The 24,805-nt window shown below is 40.9% G+C and overlaps 3 protein-coding genes and 1 long non-coding RNA gene across 4 annotated transcripts; all 4 read right to left on the reverse strand.

Moving 5' to 3' along the window:
• Window positions 1-1,232: 1,232 nt before the first annotated feature.
• On the reverse strand, window positions 1,233-7,133 carry LOC140931739 (uncharacterized). The gene is made up of 8 exons (XM_073381513.1): window positions 6,943-7,133; window positions 5,983-6,129; window positions 5,108-5,239; window positions 4,049-4,174; window positions 2,818-2,943; window positions 2,323-2,445; window positions 1,673-1,795; window positions 1,233-1,360 (listed from the first exon to the last, which is right to left on the reverse strand). Exons 1-8 carry the CDS (start codon window positions 6,974-6,976, stop codon window positions 1,233-1,235), a joined length of 939 nt encoding a protein of 312 aa, XP_073237614.1. The 5' UTR covers window positions 6,977-7,133.
• A 492-nt stretch (window positions 7,134-7,625) lies between these two features.
• On the reverse strand, window positions 7,626-10,076 carry LOC140931832 (discoidin-1 subunit A-like). The gene is made up of 4 exons (XM_073381574.1): window positions 9,933-10,076; window positions 8,989-9,128; window positions 7,847-7,981; window positions 7,626-7,682 (listed from the first exon to the last, which is right to left on the reverse strand). Exons 1-4 carry the CDS (start codon window positions 10,036-10,038, stop codon window positions 7,626-7,628), a joined length of 438 nt encoding a protein of 145 aa, XP_073237675.1. The 5' UTR covers window positions 10,039-10,076.
• A 308-nt stretch (window positions 10,077-10,384) lies between these two features.
• Window positions 10,385-17,660, reverse strand: LOC140931919 (coagulation factor VIII-like). The gene is made up of 6 exons (XM_073381632.1): window positions 17,516-17,660; window positions 16,613-16,962; window positions 14,946-15,096; window positions 13,727-14,043; window positions 11,999-12,149; window positions 10,385-10,781 (listed from the first exon to the last, which is right to left on the reverse strand). The coding sequence occupies exons 1-6, from the start codon at window positions 17,658-17,660 to the stop codon at window positions 10,411-10,413; spliced, it is 1,485 nt and encodes a 494-aa protein (XP_073237733.1). The 3' UTR covers window positions 10,385-10,410.
• Window positions 17,661-18,516: 856 nt separating this feature from the next.
• On the reverse strand, window positions 18,517-20,205 carry LOC140933647 (uncharacterized). Its single transcript, XR_012165075.1, has 3 exons — window positions 19,987-20,205; window positions 19,488-19,610; window positions 18,517-18,642 (listed from the first exon to the last, which is right to left on the reverse strand). It is a non-coding gene; the product is annotated as an uncharacterized lncRNA (long non-coding RNA).
• Between the last annotated feature and the right edge of the window lie 4,600 nt (window positions 20,206-24,805).

Genomic DNA, 24,805 nt, shown 5'->3' on the forward strand with positions numbered 1-24,805 from the left:
ACAATGGCGTGAACTTCTCATTTTTGAGTAGAAATAATAAACAGTGAACGACAAGTAAAGGGAAAAGATGGTCACGTGGTTCAAGTTCAAGTTTCCCATTCGCCGTATACGTGACTTTAAATCCCTGTTATCTCACGTTTTTATGAGCTATTCACTGCAGTTGTTAAAATTGATAGTATGCGTAGGCATTATCTATAGGATTTTTTTTAATATCCATCAATGCATATAAATTGATTACTTGCTAGCTAATTGCTAGAAAAATTTTATTCAAAGATATCAATACGTGCGTCTAGGGGTAAAATAGGAATACTATTTCGGATTTTATATTCATTTACGCTAAAGCTCACGACTCAGTTTATCACTCTGACGACTGAAGTCGTAATCCATTGACAAAACTTTCTTTCACTGTTCAAGATTCTGCATAGTGTCAAAAAGCTTGGAAAATGTAGTCATAAACTCCATTTTTCAAAACATCTTTTCTTTCAGTAGACTCATACCATTGAAACGCCAACTTTGTATCACAAGACTTAGGAGATCTTACTTTTGCAAGTGTTTTGATCTTTAAGGGACTACTGAACTTGAAGATAGAACGGTCGGCTGTCCGTAAAGACGATGAAGATAACGAGACTCGTATATGTTGGCTTATACTACCACTGATTATCTTGCATGCAATTTACTGTAATACGTAAACTATTATAATCTACTGCAACCGCCCACCACATGGTTTTCGTGAGAAGATCATGGCCACTTGGAACTTCAGATTTCGTCTCTTCCAGTGCGTAGTTCCCGTTCCAAAGGTGTCACTAGAACATCTTCCTTTGTCTCCTTCCCACTTCTTTCTACACTAGTTGATCTTCATTAATCACTCATTTCTAAGTAAAACAAAAAGAGTTGCTTTAGACGCTTACCGGTCGTTTCGCTACAAAGTTGTTTCGTTGCATCATGTCCGGATGGCTCTGAAATTGACTTCTTGTATAAAACCGTTTAAAAGACACTAAAAACGGAGAGAATTCAGAGAATTCGCGGTCAGGTATCCCTTTAACTAAACGACAAGGAAGCGACAAGTCTACTTAACGACGTCAATATGTAGACAGCAATATATATCCTAAGATTTCAAGCCGATACCCGGATCATATCAATTTGGAAACAAGGTGTTGATTTGTGCGAAAAAAAAGAGAGCAAAAACTATATCATTGTTTGAAACTACATCATTAAATTTATTTGCGCAAGTCTCACCTTTCACAACTGGTTCCATTCCCATGATACCCTTCTTTGCAGAAGCATTTATATGAGCCCGCAGTGTTTGTACACCATGCGTCTTCGTGACAATCAGCACTACCTCTCAGACATTCATTGAAATCTGAAAAAAAAAAGATAAAAACAGAAATTTTAAATTGGAATATCATTTATTGCTAAGTAATGCTACTGAGGCAGTCGTTTTACGACGCGAAAACCATCTTAGGTACCACGTTATGGAACACGATCCACGTCAACAACAAATTTGATCGAAAACATTCGAAGTAAACATCGGAAACATCCGTATGAAATCACTAGCTACAGAGCATTGTTTCTAAGCACTAGCTGCACTAGACCTGAAGAATCCAAAATCATTGTTTTTGCCTCTTTCAAATTAGCAACTTCGATGAACATGCACAAACTTGGAAGTTCTTACCAAGACAATGCGGTCCATTGCTATAGAAGCCTTGTTTACATTTGCAGGTGTAAGATCCAATGGTATTGACGCACTCAGTATGAACTCGGCACTTAAATGCTCCGATGCTGCATTCATCAATGTCTGAAAATAACAGAAATGGGTTTGTATTACTATAGAAATAAATAAATAAATAAATAAATAAATAAATAAGCTACCCAAAGAATTACATTACACTGTACTAAAGTGGATATCGCGAGGGCGAGGGCTAATACTGGCATTTCCAAGTTCCAAAAACTCTAACTTTCAAAACGAGGATAAGAGCAAAACCCTTTTGGGGGAAAACGAGTTTTATTTGCATGAGAATGAAAAATCATGCAATGGCTGGCTGCTCACTTAGCCTCAACTTGACTGCACAGATGGGGCAATTGGGAAATGGTCTATCACCAGCAACGCATAACGCTAGACCCATCAGCCATTGCGGTGAAAAATCCTACTCTTCTCTGATTGGCTGAGACCATTTTGGTGCGAAAGGTTAATATATATGAAGGCTGAAAGTTCACCACGCTAGGGCAATCCACCGAGGACGGGGAGGGGAGGGTTAGGGTATGCAATTTTGGATAGAAAATTTATCAATTAGCCAAGCTAAAAGATATGTAATCCGCACTGACCGACACATGTGTTGTTCTGCCAAATGAAACCAGCCCTACAACCGCATCGATATGATCCTTTGGTATTCTGACAAACAGTAGTGTTGCCACATGGGTTAGGTCTCCGTCTACACTCGTTTACATCTGAAATCGAAACAATAAAACGTTCTTTTATGTTATCTAGATGAGAATGGCTGCACGCATCTTGATTCTCATGCTGATCGAAAGTAGTGACTGAAAAAAAAATCTTTTCAACACGGCTCTCAGCATTTGCTATTAGGCTGATTTAGCAACAGAACGGAACCGTCAGCTGAAGACGGCGCGCGCAAATCAAACAACTTGCTTGACCAATGGCAGAGCGGTAAATTGGACACTGGAAGTCGCGTGTAGTCCTTTCCGAGTGCTTTCCCGTTGTCAACTGACGTTCCCGTTCTGTTGCTAAATCAGCCTATACTTAGACGATAATTCCGGTACGAGATGCAGCGAGGGATGTTTGGACAGTGTGAACGGACATACCAGCACAAACCCTTCTGCCACCACCTTTATATCCGTCTGGACATATACAGGCGTATGAGCCATACGTGTTGATACAAGATGCAAGGGGGTTGCACTCGAAACTGCCGTCTGAACACTCATCTATGTCTGTAAACAAACAAATGAACAAACAAAAATTCCTCAAGATTCCTCAAAAGAAGAGAATATTATTTCCTTTGCTGGGAATCTGGGATAAAACTGGTTAAGATGTTTTTTTTTTTATCGATGAGTTTTGCTATTAATAATTCGGTTTAATTCGTTTCAATTTAATGTAATCTATAAACTGTATTTGTAATACTTTTAACATTCGTTCTTTAGCGCCTCGGGCATCGCTGGAAATGGCGCTATATAGATTTTTATCATCATCATTATCATTATCTATTATTATTCAAGTAAATAAGAACCTGGGGAAAGGATAATTTTCAGTGATAGGTTAATTGGGGTTGTGCCACTGGATGAGGTCGCATGCAATTCACGAGTAGACTGACTACGATAGGGTTGCAATTTCAATAGAGTTACTAGAACGCGGTCGCACATTTTCGGTAAGTAGGGTTTTAAAAATGGCAAGATTCGCGGTTAAAAAAGACAGAAAGTGACTAAGTTGGGATCGCGAAAGTTACATTTGCCCAAGAGTGATTAAGATGCATTGGATCTATAATTGACCACAGAAGAGACTATAAAAAAGAAGGCCGGTTCTGTGATGCCAGCGGCACATATCTAGCAAAAATTGACCCAAGTACCTCCAGAGGAAGAAATAGTGTAATTTTGTTTGAAATAAACTTTAAGAAAAGCTGGTCAACAAATTGGATTCAGCTTGTGATATATACAAGCCAAGACTCGAGTCAGTTACGCCACTAAACGGCCAATTATGAATGATTAATAATACTACAATATTGAATCTATCTTTTTGGTTTCTCGTGATATTAGAAAAGCAACTTGTTGAAATATTTGCCTCTTTAAAGAAAAAAAAAGATAACCTTTTCCCAGTTGGCTTGTTAGCTCAGTCCCTAGAGCACTGCACCGTTAAAGCAACGTACAAGCCTAAATCTCAAGCCTTCTTTTCGCAACTGCAAACGTCGCGTTTACATGTATACATGAAACTGCGATATCAGTTCTTTCATTTATATTTACATCCCACAGTTCCTACATATGAATTGATTTTCACATATTTAATATTTTGACTGTAACAACTCATTGGCAATGGTCACTATACCTTTGCAGTTCCTATCTTGTGGGTCGTAAAACAGTCCCGTAATACCACAGTCACATTTAAATGAGCCGGGAAAGTTGATGCAGCCAACCCTGAAACAGCTTCCAGAAATCTTGCATTCATCAATATCTACGAGAGAAAACACACACAAAAATAGCCAGTTATATAAGCCTCGATCACGACAAACTGTTTCACCTTTTTAAGAGCCCATTTGTCGTTAGCATGCACGGCAGGCGTTATTTAACGAAAACTCAGAAGTACATTGATCGTAGCCTTAACTCTCTAATAGTTTCAACGTCCAAGATGGCAGGATAGCAAAAATACGCTAATTTGTTGTAAGATGTTACTTGGACAGTTTAAACCATAGTTATTTAAAAATTTTCCAAAAAATTATCAAAGTATTTGTTTTTTTCTCGATTTCGAGGTCCATGAGATTATCACTGCTTTTTAACGCTCTTCGTCCTCGTCTCCGAAGCCCCCTTGTCCGTTCATCAGCATAAAACGACACTTACTTGATCACCACTTTCATAATGCCCATTATAGACCTTGTTTACCCCTTCCCTCCCCCCAAAAAGTCATTGTCTGCCTATTTATTAGAGAGCTTTAGATTCTGAGACGAAAACGACTACGAGTACGAGATTTTCTCAATAGTAAGAAGTGCGCGTGCGTAAGGCACCTTCATTTTGGCGGGAAAACGTGATAGTCGTCGTCATTCTACCACAAGTTTTAGCGAGAATGTCGCAGTAGCGGGAACAAGTTATCAAATGTAAGAAGTTTTATCCCTTTGCTATCGCGAGAGGGCTTTTTAACCTCCGATCCTTCAGTATAAGTAACCGTGCTAGAAAATTAAATGAAGCTTTCCAGGGTGTCTTTTTTGAGAACACGCGCAAAAACTTTTAAGTCAAATCTCGTACTCGTTGTCGTTCTCTTCCTCAAATCTAAAGCTCTCCATTAAAATGGCATGAGAAGGAACAGATTTAAGAACATTTCGTTTCCTCCACTCCAAACAAGAATCAGAAATCACAAGTCAAAAACGTTAAGCTTGATTTATTAGTTTCTTACCTACACACGAGGAGTTTTGTGAGTCAGTTCCTTTATATCCTGGTCTACAAAGGCAGCGAAAAGATCCTAACGCATTCTCACAATCTGCTTGTTCTGGACAAGGTGAGATGCTGCTTGAACACTCATCTCGATCTGTCAGACAAAAACGTTTGCGGTCAACAGTGGCAAGTGATGCGGCATTATAGTTGTAACGAACTGAAGATGATTTAAAACTAAGGTGCACATGAGCCAAAGGCCCGAACGGCTAGAGCTTATCCCGGTTTCCTTAGCATGAAGCACGCCTAGGAGTATTGCTACTCCCCCCTGGACGGAATGCTAGTCCATCGCAGGGTTACCCTCAAGCAGTATGTCTCAGGTACCCATTTATACACCTGGATGAAGGGAGACAAAGTGGAGTAAAGTTCCTTGCCTAAGAAAACAACGCGAAGGGCGAGGCTACTTGAACCACAGACGTCCAGATCCTGAGTTTGTGCTGTTGGAAATCCAGATAAACACTCTTGCTACCAAATAAAATTTATTTTAATAAGAGTAAAAAATTCAGATGAAGAAATCAATTGATATTAAAATATCAGTTAATCTGTTCCTCGTATTTTTCCCTCTTACCGGGCGGAGGACAAATCTTGGGTGACTTACCGAAAGAAACTAGTATACCCTTCAGAGTTTGAAAACAACAGCTAAAGTTGTTGTATACAATTAACTCCTGCTTCCTAACCCCGCCTGGTGTCTGCTCAGTAAACCAAACTATTCATTGAAACAAAACCATCATTGTCTGCTGTTGAACAGCAAGTTTTACACGCCTACCTCCCTTATTTAGGCAAGTATATTATTTACAAGGGCAAAAAAGGCCCCAAACATGAAGGGCATGCATGAGGTACCTTCGCATTTTTTACCATCTCCAACAAATCCATGTTTGCAAACACAGCGTCCAGTGTTGCCTTGGCTACTGATACACCTCGCATTAACATTACATTGGGCACAGTCTGAAACATCTGATGGGCGCCCGGCCGATACAGCCCTACGGTCTGATAAAATAACAGCAAAATAGTCAAACATTAAAGCTGCTGAGGATAGTTTGCAAGACCGCATACTATTCTTTGAGGGTCTCAATGAGGTTAACCGTCAGCCGTCACACGGCCTAAAATTTAACCGTCAACCGTCAAAAATGCAGAGTAGTATTAACCGTCAAAAAGTTTCAAGGTATTTCAAATCTCACTATTTCAGATGATCTTCACAGACTTTTGGCTCCTGAAGAATCTATTTTCATGTGGTTTTTCAAGTAAATAGATTCCTATAAAAGAAGATGTCCTTCTTATAGGAAGTCAAATAAAAGGAGTAAAGATAGACAGGTGTCCTTTTTAGCAAGCTGTTCGTCTTACGGAGATGTCCGTTAAGACAGCTAGATTTGACTGTAGATCCGGGTAACAACAGGTTTTCATTCAAAAACATTACAAACCCTTATTATGTGTTGTTAAAAGCCCGGGAGGACTCTGCATATGAGAGGGGTGGGGATGCTCGTCGGAAATTTTGAATTAAACCCGTAAAGGAGACTGATCTGGGCGTGGCCCAAGCTTTTGCTGACCCCTAAAAGAGACCATGTTAAAACACAGACAATATAATATTTTAATATTTTTTCACGTCCAACCCCAAACAAGACCTTCATGGTTAAATATGATGGCGTTTTGCCCAGAACACCCCAAGTGAGACCAAAATCCGAAATTTACACCCCTAAGCGAGACGACGAGCATCCCCACCCCTTTCATATACGGAATCCACCCCCCGGGGTTAGAAGTAGTTACTGCGAAATGGTGTTCTTGTTTATAGGAGAATATACTTACCGTTCACAGCACAACCATAAATTCCCACTCTCATACAAATCTTGTTATGCCAGCTTTGTGTATGAAAGCGCAAATATCGCGTCACCAGTGAAGTCGAGAAGAAATGAAAAACAGTGGAGTTCCTGTCTACATTCCCCGTAATCACCTGAAATTAATGCTGTAGTTAACCATCGGTTAATGCATCAATCGCTCAGTTTCGGTCAGTCTCCCCTAACATGCGGTTTAGGGGATGAAATTCGGCTGAAGTGACGGATCGCATAAATTATTACCTGTGAGCGTGGCGGATTCTTTGTAGCATGCGAACGCAGACGTATCTCCGGTCGTTGCTTCTCTCCTTCCCGGTGGAGACAAGCGACGACCGGAAATACGTTTGCGTTCGCAGGCTACAGAAAAATCGTGCCTAGGCGATCTTTGCAAGCAAAGATAATTTCTCACGCCCTATATAACGTCTTCTCCCATACAGGGTGCTCATCTCTTTAAAATCACTTCCTCCCGGTTAGAGTTCGGTAAAGCCGCTTTTTTGAGATGCCAATCTTTCTTTTATAAGCTTGTGCGTGCTGTCTTATTAGCATTAGTTGTGGGGAAGTAACCCCAGACGAGCAAGTTCGCTGGGGAAGACACGAAGGTGCTAATAATGTAAGCAGAACTGGTGGGTGGGTGGGTGGGGCCGACTCCAACTAAAGTTAGTCAAACCGACAACTGTGAATAATTGACACATGATCATATGCTATCCGCGAAGTCTAATAAATAAAAATAAGGTATAAATAGGGCAGAAATAATACTCATTTTCGTGGCCTTAACGCTCATTTTTGTGGCTTCGTCGCTTATTGTTGTGCCTTTGTTAATCTTTTTTCGTGGCGTCGATTTAAATTATAACTATATTATTTAAAGTAAGGCAATTGACCTTTCCTCCGGCATACTGAATCCATGCTCGATCATCTAGACTATAATCCAAGGAAAAGTAGTTAACCCAACTGTCAGAAGATTTTTGACCCTGAGTTGCCACACCAGTAACAATACTCTCACTAGAAAGCTTAGCCTGAAACCAACCAAAAAAAAATATGCGGGGTGGATATTTTATTCAGTAAGCTAAGGGAGCACGGGAAATTAATGTGAGTTTGATGATGTCGTCAAAAACTAAAGCAATTGTTCACTTTCTGTATTCATATGTTCACCGGGCTTAAAATTTTCATCATCAATTGCATAGACACGTATCGACATTCCAGTGTTAGTAGTAGGCAGGGATGTTTGTCACATGAGCCTACAATCTCGGACAAAAAAGTGTTTAAAATTTTGCACTTTCTTACTCACACGAGACCCACCCTAAGAATTTGGCACCATGATGACCCCTCTACCCCCCTTCCTGGTCAATAATGTTTAGTCGGGAGCAAAACTGTTCCGATCACACTTTAACATTAATTTTTTTTTGGGGGGGGGGAAGGGGAAGTTTCTTGAGTGAGCCGGGCTTTAGAGGGAAGTATTCTAAAATTAGACACACAAGGTGCATTTTTCATAACATTTTTTCCCCAAAATTGTACTTTAGTGGCCTTAGCTCCCACGAGTCTCCTGTGGCTCAGTGGTAGAGCACCTGGACAGTAACCAGACGGTCATAGGTTCAACTCCTGCTGGGAGAACTCAGATTATTTTCTTCGGAGCTACCTGTGTCACTGACTGAAAAAACAACATTCTCGATTGTTGACTTACAGTGGAACCTCCACTGACGGCCACCTCTCCACAACTGGGTCATTTTTGGGCGGACAGTCCATACATTCATTAGGCTGATTTAGCAACAGAACGGGAACGTCAGTTCACGACGGCGCGCGCAAATCAAACAACTAGCTTGACCAATGGCTGTGCGGCAAACTGGGCATCGGAAGGTGAGTTCAGTCCTTTTTGCGCGCTTTGCCGTCGTCAAATGACTTTCCCGTACTGTTGCTAAATTAGCCTCTTGTTTGTCTACAACGGCCACCTCTCCACGTTCTAGAGAGGTTCAACTTTACTATGTGATCAGGTAAGACTATAAGCAGAGTTAGTCTTATTTCAGACCTGGAGATATTGGTTAACATTATGTTCCTGAGCACACCACGCACCAGATCCAATCCCCGAATGTAGGTAGCCATATCCTGGTAAACTAAAACCTGCACTGGATGAAGCACTAAAAGTCGATCTAAGGTGATCAGAACATTCTTAAAAAGAAAAAGATAAAATTACTTATTAGGCCGTTTGCACGAAGACGTCTTTTTGACTAAAGCCCCATTCACACCAAAGCTTAAACATGTTTAAAGACTGTTTAGTTCAACATGGTTTAAAATTGTTTCCATCATAAAAGCTGTATATTGACTTAAGTTGCTTGTCAACTGTGCAAATTTAGTGCAAATTACAAAATATGCTCAGTTTTCAATGTCTTTTTTTCAAACCTGGTTTAATCATACATGTTTAGTTGGTGTGAATCGGACATAATTTAGATCAGAATTGATTTTACTTTTTTTCCTTCAAATTTAAATTTGGCAACCCAAAGTATTGAATAACAAAAGCCCTAGTTTGTACAAGAAAAAAAAACTCTGAAGGATTCTGGAACCCCGTTGAACAAATTTTTGAACGAACAAAAAGCATGCACGGATCTGCCTTTCGTTTACAAGAGACCCGCGGAGCCGTGCAAGATTTTAAACGGCAAACAGTACTGAAATAACTATGTAACAGAATTTGCAGACGGTTCCGTGTAGACGGCTTGTCAGCACTGGTAAAACATTCGTCCCTTCAAAAACTTGACCGGACACATGTCAGTCAGCGGGGTCTAGTGGTAGCAGTATGATGACGTAATCGTGCTGTTTAAACTGTTAAAATGATGCTTGATTGAAACTGCGTTTTCAAGCGGACTACAACTGACCACTTATGCATGTATACTACTGGTGCTGCCCCGGGCGAATTGTTATTCTATATGAATGGTCAAAAGTCTATTTGGCAAAGATTATACATGTGGTAATTGTTACCTTCTTTATATCCATACAGTTCTACTCTCAGTGACACCTTTTCGGACCAGCCAAGAGCTTGTACTCGTAAATAACGACATCGGGTTGGATCAAGAACTTCATACATTGTAGATCCCTCTTCAACATTTCCAAAAAATTCCTTGTGCAAACAACAGAAGGAAAAATGGTTATGAGACAATACATAAGGATTAAAATTTGCACCAAAATTCCAGATAAACAAGAGCAACGACTACTACTGATGAAGAACAGTTCTGTTTACAGATTCAGTCACTATGGCTGCAAAATACCCTGTTCAAAAAGGTTTTTCTTGATTTTTTTTTTTTGCGAAGCCATGAAAATTGCAGCCTCGCGGCTCGTTCTCTCTCAAGAGTAGAAAAATATGAAGAAAAAACTCTGGGACTAAGGCACTGTAAAAACACCAAAAATGAAAATATAAATAACGGGATTAATTAATCAATCAATTAATTTCATTAATTGATTAATGAGTTAATAAGGATTCTGCGGACGAGAGGAAAGAAGACAAGACCGTATTAACCTTTGGATATGTAGTAAAAGCCTCATCGAGACTTATTGTGTGCCTTAGTTTGTACGTTAAGGTGCGGTATGGTTGCTCCGGATGTCCTTGCGTAGCAATTCCAGTCAAGACCGACACCCATCCTAAATCAATCTGCAGATACTCTGAACGATCTGATTTTTCTGGAATCCAAGCTCCACCCTGAAGATTGTGATTCAGACGTGCGTATAGCGCAGCGTATGAGCCATTCACTTGTGAAGATGCCGACAGCTGTCTATCACTGATCTTGTGACTCTCCATTCCAAGCGCCAAGTAGTTTATAAGATCTGATCTACCTATTCAGTGGAAAAGCCAAAGCTACTCAAGTATCTGAAACGCCAATATCTTGAGTAAACAACCGACTTTTCGTGACGTCACCACTGGTTTCCCTGCCAAATGACGTTTGCGGAAAGAGCGAAGAAATTCCATACTGATGACGTGTCACTACCAAGATCTGGGTGGTGCTTCTGATTGGCTGAAGAAAATTTTCCTCTTGGCACAACCAATCGGAAGTACTACTAGATCTGGAAAGTGACACGCGATCAGCATAAAATATCTGCAGTCGTTTCTCACACGTCATTTTGCGGGGAAACCAGCGGTGGCTTCGCGAAATGTCGACTGTTTTCTCAAGCTATAACATCAAGAGTATAAAGCTTCGCGAAAAACCCACAAGCTACACTTGCTCGTAAGTTAAACTAATTGTTATATCCTATAATCATTTTAGTCTTTTCCACTGATTTCAATTAATTTCGGCGTCACTTTGGCACTTTTCTGGTACTGGTAGAGACTAATGTTAATCGCGAGGATCCAGGGACTTTTGAAATGTTTTTGAGAGATCGACTGGAGGCCTTCCAGCTTTCAAAACCTTTCTTTCAATTGCCTTCTTTCGATTTTGGCGTACTCGAGAAAGACTCTGTATGAATTTCGTATATTGATTAGTAAGATTTCAGTATAACAGCAGGCTTGTTCGTGAAATACAGTTTCGGACCCGGGACTTATAGCCGTGCGCGTGAAACTGCGGGTACAGTTACCTGTCCACAGTAATGTCCATCGAATTTGACGATAGAGAATTATGTATGTTTACGTCCGAGCTTACTGTTAACATGTAATATATATTGTAAAGAGGGCACGTCTGTTGTCCTCTCATCCACGACTCCCTTCTTCCTTCCCTCCTTTTAAGATTTACTAGACTAGAAGGCTGCGACGACTTCAAAGACTTGATGCAATTCTGGCTGGGCCGTCTTATCTCTGACTGCAAAAACAGTCGGGTTTTTATCCAAAAGAGTGTTTTTTCGCTCTAAGAGCGCGACCCTCATTGGCTACACTTTTCTTTGACCACTCCCGTGTTCTTGGCCTATACAAAAATATGATCTGTTTTGCAGTCTATTTTTTCTCTGTTTTCCTCAAGAACACAGGGAAAGGCTCTTCTCGCAGGGAGCTAAAAAACGGTCATTTGCTTTGAGTACATGATCTTGGCATAGTTATTTCTTCTGACAAAAACAAGAATCCTTACTTTTGTAGAAGCATCCATAAATCTCCACTCTCATGCAGACATGCTCAGGAGACCTTGATGATTGCGGATTAAAGCGAATAAGCCTTGTCACTAAAGGGGGATCCAACCAGAAATATGTGATGGAATTGCCATGGTATTCAGCCTCCAAAAGCTGTAACAAAAGTAAAGGATTAAATTTCAATGTAATCTAAGCATCTATAACAGCATTCAGCCTCCAAAAGCTGTAATATAGTAAAGGATCAATTGTCAATATAACGTTAGCATCTACATCTCTTAGTCACTGTGTTCCTCCTGCAACTCTACATAATATCTATCATGGGTTAGTTCAATCACACTTCGACTATTGTAGTGTTTTTTGGGGTAACTGTGCCAAAACATTATCTGACAAATTGCAGAGACTTCAAAATCGTGCTGTCCGCGTCCTTACCCATTCTAGTTATGATGCTGACGCCAACCAACTATTTAAAGAATTAGGCTGGGACAATTTAGAAACTCGACGTCAAAAACTAAAGGCTGAGATGGTCTATAAGTCCTTAAACGGCCTCGCACCGAATTATTTGTCCTCGAAATTCATTCAACGGAGTGATGTGATTACTTCTTACAATTTGCGCTATTCTGATAATAAGCTTGCAATACCATTGCCACGTACTAACCATTACAAAAATAGCTTTGCCTATAGTGGTGCAGTCCTCTGGAACAGTCTACCCTCAGCTGCTAGGCAAGCAACATCTCTGACTAATTTCCGACGATTCTTAATTAATTCCGACACGGCATTCATGTAAAACAGGCTTTAATTTAGTTTACTTTTCTTTAATAGTTAGCAATATTTTAAATTATAGAAGATTAATTTGTATACATAGTTTCGTATTTAAGTTGTAGCTTTATATTAAATTGTTAATGCCTGATGTATTTACCGTGTTTTTAAATAAAGATAGAGATGATGATGATGATGATGATGATGATGATTGTTCAAACTGAGGTGGATAACACAGCGTGGGAGGGAGGGGGGAGTTTGGTGTTTCAGCGCGGCCAAGCTGTTAGAGCACTTGATTTGCGATCCGGAGGCTCCGAGTTCAAGTCCCACTCTGACCGTTAGCTGGATTTGTTCACGGTAGTCCCGAGTTCAAATCCTCGACCACGCTTGTAAATAACCAACTGGTTTGCCTTCGGCCTGTTGCGATACTTAACCCTGTTATGTTTGATTTGAATGATTTGTTTCAGGAATTTGCTTGGCCCTCCCCCCGGCCACTAGCATTAGTACCGTAAATACTGCCGAGGGTAAATAACAGAAATTTTTTTAACGCTATCCACTGGATTAATATATTTGTAGTGGAGAACGCAATTGGTTTTCCCGATAAGCGCTTTTAACGTATTTAAATTGGACAACCTGAGGACCACATGAATGGCAAACCCATATTCACTGTGTATCAGTCCAAGGCCTGGGAGGGGAGGGGACAGACACTTGGACAAAAACTGGCCGGTGTCGTTTAGCAGGGTAAGGTTTTCAGGGCGCTTTGTCTTAAACAGCTGATAGGGTATACATTTTTATGAGTAAGCGTGGTCATCAGAGCAGTACATCGCGTCAGATTATACCAAACAGGTAAAATAAAGTAAAAAAGTGAAATATACCAAGGTAACTTGGTGCAGAGGAAGAAAGGGTAATCCACTATTGGTGCCTTATTCTTCCTTGGGGCATGCAGAGTAACTGTTCGTAAAATTTACACGTACCGTGTGATAACGGAACCACTCATCCCCAATGAAGCTGTACAATAAGTAAAATGAAGTGACTGCTTCAGGCTGATCAACTAATGTTCGCTTTCCCTGAGTACCCACTCCGCGAATGAAATGTGGAACCAGCAAATCAATCTGTAAGTAGTGGTAAGGCACTTTGCCCGGAGCCATTATGACAGATGACGTTAAAGCACACCATCCCAGCCCCTGAAGACGGGAGTGGTCTTTTTCGTATCCTTGGGCTTCACTTGATACTTCAAGCTGGTTGTTCTTTATACCGCCGGTCTGCATTCCAAGCGGGGAAGTGCACTCCGCTAAGTGTCAAGAAATATAAATAGAAACTCTTTGTTGGTGCGAGACGCAAACAATATCCACCTAGCAAAGATTTAGAAGCGCTTTAAAGAACTCCTATACGTATGTAACCTCACACGAGCAAATGTTAGTTTTTTTGATAGCAAACGCCTGGACGTGTATCAGTTCAAGTCTATGCAATCTAAATTTGATGGATAATAGGACAAAAGAGTCTTTAAAATCAACGCCAGGCGCGCTTGCTGCATATATATTCCCTCGACAGATTTCAGTTAATAACGTCACAAGATAATCCTTCCCTTCCTCATCAAGTGATCAAAGATACCTTGTTTACTTCATTACTGCTTAAGGCCCCCTGTTCAACAATACAACAGCATTGAAAACGGAATGAGTGGAGGGATGCACCCTTGTTAGCCATAAAGATGTTAAAGCTATTGGTTCCAAGTAAATTTTTAAACAAAGCACTGACCATGAGAAATTCTCCGCTTATCTACGTTATGCATCGTCAAATAGAACTCACTAGACCGTTAATTTACAGTCCCATACTTTTCTCCAAGATCGTCGACAGGCGGCCAACATGATCTCAAATGTAGCGAGTCTCATTGAGCCTTGGCTTCTGGTCTAGCCTTGGGTAGAGTATGAAATCTACATAGGGAAAGGGTACGGTTTTGGAGGAGGCTTCCCTCCCCTAACCGCTAAAACACCGACACCTCCCCCACTCGGTAAATTTGAAACTAAGAAGGCCGCCCGTAACGCTAAGCGCAAATTCTCTATGATCGGACGGAAACATATGGCAATGTAAACAGTCAACAACTCACAATCAAAGAATACTAGACTGTGTGGCAGGTGCGTAAGAATGGAAGGGGATCAGTGAAGCCCGAAAGGGAAAAGGAAGAACTTCATTTACCTTCACATCCATAAAGCTCAACTCTCATGCACTGATTCTCAGCCCACTTTTGAGGGTTTAAACGTATGTAGCGAGCAACGATGGCCCATTCATCGAAAAGCCAGCTGCTAGATGGAATACTCGGAAGATCGTGTACAATGCCATAAAACAGCTGAAGAGATATGACAACATTCCATTAAATAGATATGTTTCTCTCTAGAACAAAGATAGGATACTTTTCAGCATATTCAATCAATCGAATTAATCGGCTTATAAAAGGAGGCAAAAATAAATATAATATTTCAGTTTATTACAGTATTAGTTCAAAAATTGCTAGCATCAAAGAGTGATGACGCCTTGTGGAAACAAAAGACAAGTAATAGTGAAACAATGATATTATGGTGGCGGTGGTAGGCAGTTAGGAAACATAAACAAGAGATGTTTGTGAACAGTGTTGGCGGCGAGTTGTTGTTGCTAATTTTGATGCTAGTGAAGATTGCCCTTGCCATGGGTTGTGGTGGTGTTGCCTGCTATTTCTTGAAACTAAGAAACAGTCCTTGCTGGCATTATTATGTGTGAGTAAAACCCAAATATCCAGAAGTAGGGAGTAAAAAACCTTTAGCGAGTAAATCCTGTTTCGTGTAGAATTAATCGCCTCCTCATTTCTTGACCTAATCTCCAAGCAAGCGAGACTAATGTGTAAGAGCGTTCTTGTTTCATGCTTATCTGCTCCAGGCATTCTGGTGGTGAGGACGACGCAAAGACCGGGGCCCGGGCGCAAAAAGCAGAATGGTGGAAGCGCACCACTATCTGAAAATCTGGAACAGGCCATCATTTTGTCAATTAACATGGCCGCCTTTGTCGCGTGCTTCAAAAACAAGAATACTACTCTAACAGGAGTGTGCTCCTGTACTCTACTCCCTCCAAAAAAACATAAATTGATAAACTGCGGAAATGAAATTAAACGAAGAACTTATCCCCACTGTTATAAACGCAATGTAATTAAAGAAATAATGCCCGAAAAGTTTCTTGAGAAAATTAAGTTTGGAAGGAATACAAAGCGTGACATGAATATTTGCAAGATTTCCCTACTGGTCATTTTTAAAATGCCAAGATTTCCTCTCACCAGAGGTTAAGCCCACTAGAAGTTTATCCATAAGGTCATAGTTGCATCATCAGCTAGTAATTTTGTTTAATTAAAACGTTTTAAATTAAGGAAAACATTATGGGCTCGTATAAAAGAAGAGCCAAATCCCGAGGGGTACTCCCTTATATTTATCTTATAGGTATGTACCGCCCCAAAGGGTATGGTTTTTGTGCCATTTTGGTCTCAAAACGGGTATAGACTTTGCCTATTTTGGTCTGAATTCGGGTATGGTTTTCGAGGGAATAAGTATTTGTTATTTCAATTCCAAATGAAGACAATGATTAAGAAAGAAAGAGTAATAAGCGAATTCGACATGGCTTTTTGTTGGCTTTCTAATCTTAGTAATGACAGTGGTAATTATAACATACTTTTTGCCTACGCCAGGTCTGAAAACGACTATATGGATTTTAGCTAGAGGCCAGGCCAGAAAACGGGTGTGGAAATGATAGTTTTTGGTCTGAAATAGGGTGAGGATTTGGAGAACCGGGCGGCATACCCCACTCAAAATTCCCAGGAATACCCCCTGGAGTGGAATACTCACAAAAATTTCATGAGTTTGTTTGTTGCGGAAGATGCGAAAGGAGCCAGGATCCACAGCATAATATACTTGATACATTTTCACAACACTTCTTGGCTCAAGGCCTTGAATGGTGATCCCATGAATTCTTTTCAGGGTGATAAGGTCTATTTGAAGGTACTGTGATTTGGCAAGTATAGGATCTTGAAGAGCGGATATTTTGGGACACCAGGCAGATGCTGCTTCATTTAGGCGTCCTGAATGAGCAGGATAATTATCCTCTTCAGATGATGCTGTCATACGACTATCTTGCAAGGGCCCATTTACGTGGAGTATACTGTCCCTTCTTTCTAGCCCAAGCGGCAATGCACATTCTGAAATGCAACAAACAAATTAATGCCACATGTCAGAAAGCAACCAGGGGAGCGGACTTAGGGGGGGTTCCAAACCTCCCACTTTCCGAACATTACGTTCCCGGCTCCGGCCGACATTTTCTTGGTTTCCTCCCTTGGAACCTTTTTTGATTGCAAACTCGTGTATTACGCATTGTTGCGTAATTTCCCTCTATTTCTACCGCTTCACATACATTAGAACTCCCAAATCTCGCCCTGTTCTTTCCGGTCCACCTCCCATACCCCCATTCCATAATCACCCCGGCTCCCACCCCCTGCCCTCCCTCAAAATCTACAGTCAATCAAAACTCTTCAGCTTTTTTTTCTATGCATAAAAACCTCTTCTGAAAAGCTGCGACATATGTATATTCTTGTTTGAAACAGTTGCGCTAGGCCCGGCTAAACCCAAAAGTATGATGGGAATAAGACTTACAAATTTATGAAATTATTTGTCCAAATATTATCAAAAGAAAAATCTAATTACCAAGACATTGACCATCACTGTCCGTCATATAGCATTTGCAGTGGTATGTACCTTCGGTGTTTATACACTCCTCTTTATCTGTGCAGTTATGCAGACCCTCTCGGCATTCGTCGATATCTGAAATACATCGTTTTTGCATTAGAAATAAAGCCCTGTGTAAACGGACACAACATTGTTCGCCAACAACGCCCGACATTGTTGGATGTTACATGTTGCGTGCGTTTGAATGTTGTTGCGTGTTGTTGGGAGTAGTTGCGCAAATTAAAGTTTGAAACCGGTCAAACGCTTAGGTACGTGGTAACGGACGCAACATGCTCCCTTCATTGTTGGGCCAAAAATGTTGGGAGTTGTTGCGTCTGTTTGCCTGTAGCTTAACAGTGCTACTTGATGGTTAAATGATAGCCTCAGTTATTCTACTATCCGCTAGCTGGGACAGATCTGTGTTTTTTTACCCTGCGAAGGTTGGTAACGCTAAAAAGAAGCAAAATATCACGCAAATTTCTCTTTTTGGCTACAACATGACCTTCATGTGTAATCCTTTTGTAGCATAACATCGGTTTGCATGTAGTTGACGTACGTTCGGGCGGACGTACGCTACATCATAAACAAGTTTTCTTAGTAATGGAGCTCCGCTCGCGCGTGCGTGGAGCTCCGCTATAATTCCTAAACCACAATCGACGACCTAATGGGTGTGCTCCAGGGTGGGGGTATGGACCAACACCTTAAACCCACTTGATCCGCCAATGTTGGCGATTCTAGCTGTCGTTGGGTAATTTTCTAAGTTTTGTTTTTGTACACCTCGGTTATAAATAATTGACCTGTACACTGTTCGTTAATTTGTTCTGGTGCTAAATAATTTTCACAAGTCCTTGGCAAAGTAAAAAAACAGACTGAAACACTAATAATGAGCAAAACTCGGGTTTAATACTTTGTGCGCACTCAAGGTGCAATTGTCCGTACAGATGGGTAAAGACGTGTTCATTTTCCATGAAAGGACCTATGTAAGCGCGCCGTTAAAACAAAAAAATGGCACAATAAATATCATATGTATTTACCTGTGCATTTAAATCCGTTTCCTCTATATCCAGGTTTACAATGACAGGTAAAATAGGGAGTTAAATCCGTACAAATAGCATTTTTGCTGCAGTTGTGGGTGTTGAGAGAGCACTCGTTGATACCTAGAAGAGACTCTCTGCTATATTAGGCTGATTTAGCAACAGAACGGGAACGTCAGTTGACGACGGCGCGCGCAAATTAAACAACTGGCTTGACCAATGGCAGAGCGGCAAATTGGGCACCGAAAGTCTTGTTTAGTCCTTTCTGCGCGCTTTCCCGTCGTCAAATGACGTCCCCGTCCTGTTGCTTAATCAGCCTATTGCTGGTTCGAACGTGACGTCACAGTGCCTATGTTGGCCGTCAAGAACAACGGCATTTTTCTTCCCTGGGAACTAGACTCTATTCTCATGTTAATTATTCTAGAAAAAATTTGATTGTATTGACTCCCAACATGGCCGCCTTCTCACGTGTATGCAAACCAAGAATAAAATGACACAGAAGAACAGCTGTAAGCTGTAAATTATTCATTAATGACCCCTTATCGCCAAAAATGAAAAACGGTACCAGAAAAATAGAACAAATTCAAATGAACTTCAACACGTTACGTAAATGCACCAAACTTGCAACAGATAAATGTACAGTAAGCAGCGTCTATACGAACAACTCCACATTTGAGAGGAAAGACTATTGTACTCTTTCCGGCCTATCAATTATCGAGTCTTTTTCGTAGAAACGTCATTTAAAGACGATTTCTCAGCTAAAAGAATAGAAGTGAATGAATGAAACTAGACATGGCAGCCGCGAGCTAACACCCGCGATTCTACAGCCTTAAATATGGACAGACTGGGTAACATAAAACCGCTAACCGCAGATCGCGGCATGCGTTTTCGGTAAGGTGGCCAAACCTCGATCTTAAGGTCTTTATTTCGCAGATAAAACAAAGTAGCGAAATAAAAGTGATATTTACTTGTGCAGTTTTTTCCATCTCCTTGGTATCCCAGTTTACAGGTGCAGGTAAATAAGGGAGTGAGATCCTTGCAAATAGCATCTCTGTGGCAGTTGTGTGTGTTTGTAGCGCATTCGTCTATTGCTAAAAAACAGAAATAACGTAACAGAACATTATTGTTGTGATGTTTATCTAATCCGTCTGCTATATGTTTCCCAGTTTAAGCTTTTTTTCAGCAATACCACTGATGAAATAAATGAATTACCAAGGGTTGCTTCTGCACTTTTGAATTGGCAACTCCCTCCTCTCCCTTCGAGAGGCTTTTAAGAGATTACCTATTACCCGAGTTGATCATTTATAAATCCTCATAACCTTTTTTCTCGATTGCGTATCGAAATTGTTCGAAGAAAATTGATGTTGTTCTCCCTTGGATCGTGAAGAGGTAAGGGAGCTTGGACTTAAGTTAAATGGTGAAACCCTATGTATAGCATATAAAGTTATAGACAATTGTAAAATTTACTTGCACAGATGACTCCGTCTCCGTCATATCCCGGTTTGCACTCGCAGTTGTAGGCAAGGTGGGTTTTATGACAATAAGCATTGGGATTGCAGTCATGCGTGCCGAGAGAACATTGATCTTGACCTGAAAGAATTGCGTATCAACAGTCAAACCATGACTTAATACAAATGGCAGGACAGAGAAGAACTCCATGGATCAATTTCGCAGAAATGATTTCAAAATACAGTGCAAGCCATATCTCGTAAACGAACACCCTCGGGACGGGAAAAAGAAGACGGTTACTGGGGCTGGCCGCTTACGATGTGGCCAAACTGAGATTTAAGGGTTAAATGGCCGCTTCGCGGGAGTTTGCCCAACTGCACCTAAAGATTGGAAATGTAAAACTGCTTGTTCATGTTTGGCTATATTCTTGTTTTGATAATGTTGACGAATAACGAATAGAAATTCGTACGGTATGTAAAAAAGCACTGAAACTGATATAAATTCCTTGTGACAAATAGCGCAATAGACTGAGAAAACAGCCGACATTTGGCGACGCCACCACTGGTTTCCCCTCCAAATGACGTCTGAGAAACGAGCGCAGAAATTCCATACTGATGACGAGTCACTACCCACATCTGGGTAATGGTTCTGATTGGTCGTACCGCGGAGGAAATTTGCTTTATCCAATCAGAAGCACCACCCAGATTTGGGTAGTGACGCGTCATCAGCATGGAATTTCTGCGCTCGTTCCTCAGACGTCATTTTGCGGGGAAAAATGTGAAATATATATAGAACTGCTCATAAACGACTCTCTCAAAGACTTTCGCTACAACAGGAATTAAAGAACTAAAGAGATCGGACGGTAGTTATTTTTAAAGTCGGAGCGTTCTCTTTGCTTTAAGAGTGAAATGACTTTAGAACACTTCCATTCTTCAGGAAAAATACCTGTTGTAATAGAACGATTGAAAATACAACAAACAGAAGAGGCGATAAGGTCAGTGCAGTCACGAAGAAGTCTAGCGGAGATCTTGTCAAGGCCTATCGCTTTTGATTCGCATAATAGTGATTAAACTCAGGTTATGTTTACGCTTTACCGGACAGCTCTTGCGCTTGAACGAAAACTAAACCAGATAGGGCTTAAGTTCACACATAAGAACGTTGATTTTGGCGCGATTTCTGTAACAGAGCAAAGCTGCGCCTCGCGGGCCTCGAAAGTGAAGCGTCACACTTCGAATAGATTCTGGGCCACACTTTGTCTTAGTGTGAACAGATCGGACCTTTGCGGAAGTGAATAACTAGAGTAAAGTCTGGAACCCACTGAAAGGGAAGTAAATATTCCGGATTGAGGACTGAGTGACTGAGTGACTGAGTGACTGACTGACTGAGTGCACGGCCAACCGCTCCGGCACGATGTTCGATATGTGTGAACGACTTGTTCAAGTATAGGAGGTTATTACAGTTCTGTTTCTTTGCTGTTCACACTGTACCGAATAGCTTTTCGTGTCGGCACGATAAGTTATGCAAGATAGTGTGAATATAACCTTAGGCCCCTTTTAGACCGTTTATACGGAGAAAACCCCTCCCGGGAAGAAAGCCAAGGCCACCCTACACGCCGAGAAAACTTAAGCGACTGTTTGTATGAGAAAAAAAGTTGATTTGTTTGTCCAAGTCAACAGCACCAGCGCATGTTCTGATTGTCTCACCTGATGATCGAGTGGACAAAGTGTTTATATGGAGAAAAGTTAGCCTGTTCCAGGCTCCGAGATGGTGGTGGAAAGTCGTTCAGTAATAAGAAATGCGAAAAACGCGCGGGGGCTAGGGAGAGACAGGGCGGCTCTCTCCCATTTTTCCCGCCGCCACCTGCCCCTTTCCCAACTCGTGCGCGTCTTATTTTCGCTTTGCTCGTTTTAATACGTTCCCACTATACTAACTGAGAGCCTGGCACAGGCTAGAGAAAAGTTGGCCCGGCATGCCTTATAATTAGATGTTGACCCTACCATCACAAAAGGGTGACCCGCCTTATAGCCGAGCTAACGTTTTGTTTCTCATGTGAACGGTTCGTTATTAGTGAACTTACACAACAGGACGGGAGAGGAAATACGACGGCAAGGGGGAGTGTGACAAGCGTGACAAGCGTGACAATATTATTTACCTGCACATCTACTATCAAGATCCTGCCTATAATCTTGTGCAATTGAACGTAAAAACATCTTTGTCATAAAGTCAAACTGTGGATCTTGTATATTTTTGTTTGTCTGGTTATAGAACCTCTCAGCCTCTCTACAATTGCGCTTGACGTTTCCGCAGACAGTTAGCAAAGCTATAAGCAAAAAAGACAGATGGGTTTTGGGACTGGAATAGTTCAAAGCAGGGTTAAAATAACACAGGTTTAGTGCGAAATTTGTATATATAACATCTCAACGTGTAGAAACTTTAGGCAACTTCTCATAAATTCCTAAAGCTTACAATTTGATTTTTGGATTTTTTTTATTAAAATCGAAAGAGGAAATGCTTTTGAACCAAAGAAACAGCTGAGGAACCTAGATTACAATTTAACCTAAGTAAGCGCCTGGGTAAGCGATAATCCTCCTCCGACTTTATTAGAAAAATATATAAATTGCAAATACAGTCGACTCTCGTCTTGCGGACACCCTGATAACAGCACTAAATCCCCGGAAAAAATAAAACTACAGAGGTTTGACTGGAGTAAGCTCCCCCTATTACTTACGGACTCTCGCTAATGAGGACACCAACTCGAGGTCCCTACAGTGTCCGCAGTAAAGGGAGTCGACTGTACAACACACGAGAGACTGGTCGGCAGGTAGAATCACAGGTGGCCCAAGCGTAATATGAGAGTTTGTGTGGGAAAAATAGAGTTTGAAACTTAGATGAAATAAATGAAGTAAAAGCGATAAAAGTTATCAATTAAGTGTTAATATTGTTACCTGGATTCGTTGTCTTTGTTTTTACGAAATTTCAGCGCGATTTGAGTACTTTTACATCATCTGACCTGACAGTGTAATAATAAGAGACAAGGTAGGACAGAATCGCTCGATCGACCTGCAAAGCTGCTGAGAATCAGCTCCAAATTTCACGCGAAAAAACAAACACACTTACATTTTACGCCACCGAATCCACAAAGTGGTACCTTAAGTTCACCTTCCTGCAATCCGTTCCGGTAAACCTTGCGTTTGGATCGCATAACTCGATCTAAAAGATCAACTACAGTTCAAAAATCGGCGCCATTTATCCGTGACTAGTAAAAGTGTAACATTTCAACCGTCTTGTCGCTCGGCAGTGACTGGGCGCTAGTGTCAAATAGTAACTCACCGGGAGAGGGTGACATTACTTCGCTAAGACAAATCTCTATGCACCCACCTTCCAGCAAGGTCGGCTTCTTTGTTTTTTTTGTTGCTACGTTCATTGGCCGAGTGAAAACAAAGAAGCCGACCTTGCTCGGAGGTGAGTGCATAGAGATTTGACATAACGAAGTAATGTCACCCTCTCCTGGTGAGTTACTATTTGACGCTAGCGCCCAGTCACCGCCGAGCGACAAGACGGTTGAAATGTTACACTTTTACTAGCCACGGATAAGTGGCGCCGATTTTTGAACTGTAGTTGATCTTTTCGATCGAGTTATGCGATCCAAACGCAAGGTTTACCGGAACAGATTGCAGGAAGGTGATCTTAAGGCATCACTTTGTGGATTCGGTGGCGTAAAATGCAAGTGCGTTTGTTTTTTCGCGAGAAATTTGGAGCTGATTCTGAGCAGCTTTGAAGGTCTATCGAGCGATTCTGTCCTACCTTGTCTCTTATTATTACAATGTCAGGTCAAATGATGTAAAAGTAGTCAAATCGCGCTGAAACTTCGTAAAAACAAACACAATGACACGAAAAAACAATATTTACACTTTATTAATAACTTTTATCGCTTTTCGTTCAGTTATTTTATCTAAGTTTCCAACTCTTTATTTCCCATACAAACTCTCATTTTACGCTTGGGCCACCTGTGGTAGAATCAGCTAATCCAGGCGAAGTGAGTCATACTATAGCATACATTGCAATGAAATAAACTAAATTTCAAAAAAGGAGACTTATATTTAACATAACTGCTAACAGTTACACCAAGTTTTGTCAATTTACTCTTAGTTTTTCTTCAATTTTTTCGTGTCTGCCATCATTAATCGCTAAGGCCAAGGCACACTTATCTTTACTGAGCGGTAAACAGTCAACTAAGAAGATCTAGTTGTCCATTCCTGTGTTATTACTTTAATTAAGGCGGCCAAAAATAATAAGATTAAAAACTTACGGTAATCAAAGAAACTTAACGCCAACAAAGCAACACTCCACTTGGTAACAGATGCCATTTTCCACAACTTTCAAGGCTTTTATGAGCTGCTCGAACAGCTGATCAAGATTTTAATTAAGCGCTTGATCCGCAACTGTTGAACGTTTTGTCATCGTGTAAATTCAACACAAAACCTGTTGCTGCGTGATCACATAAGAAAAATTTCAGTTCTAGTAAAACGAAAGAAACACAGGCGAAGTCCGTTAACAAAAGTCGTTGAAGAACTTTAGGTTTGTGACGCTATCATCTTACATCACTTTCTCTTGCAGCGCGCGTGCGCTTTGAGACTTGCGCACGTTCACTGGAACCAGAATTATATAAACCTGAAGCGTATAACTTTGTTCAAAAAATGAATGGTCAACGGAAAAGCCGTTGGTGATACGTGACATTAGCAGTTAGTTAGTTTACAGGATGATATTATAACAAATTATCAAAAAGTTACATAACGTCTTTAACTGAAGAAACCTGCGTTCCGAGCGTATAACTTTT

The sequence above is a fragment of the Porites lutea genome, chromosome 1 (assembly GCF_958299795.1).
Source record: "Porites lutea chromosome 1, jaPorLute2.1, whole genome shotgun sequence".
Taxonomy (NCBI): Eukaryota; Metazoa; Cnidaria; class Anthozoa; order Scleractinia; family Poritidae; genus Porites; species Porites lutea.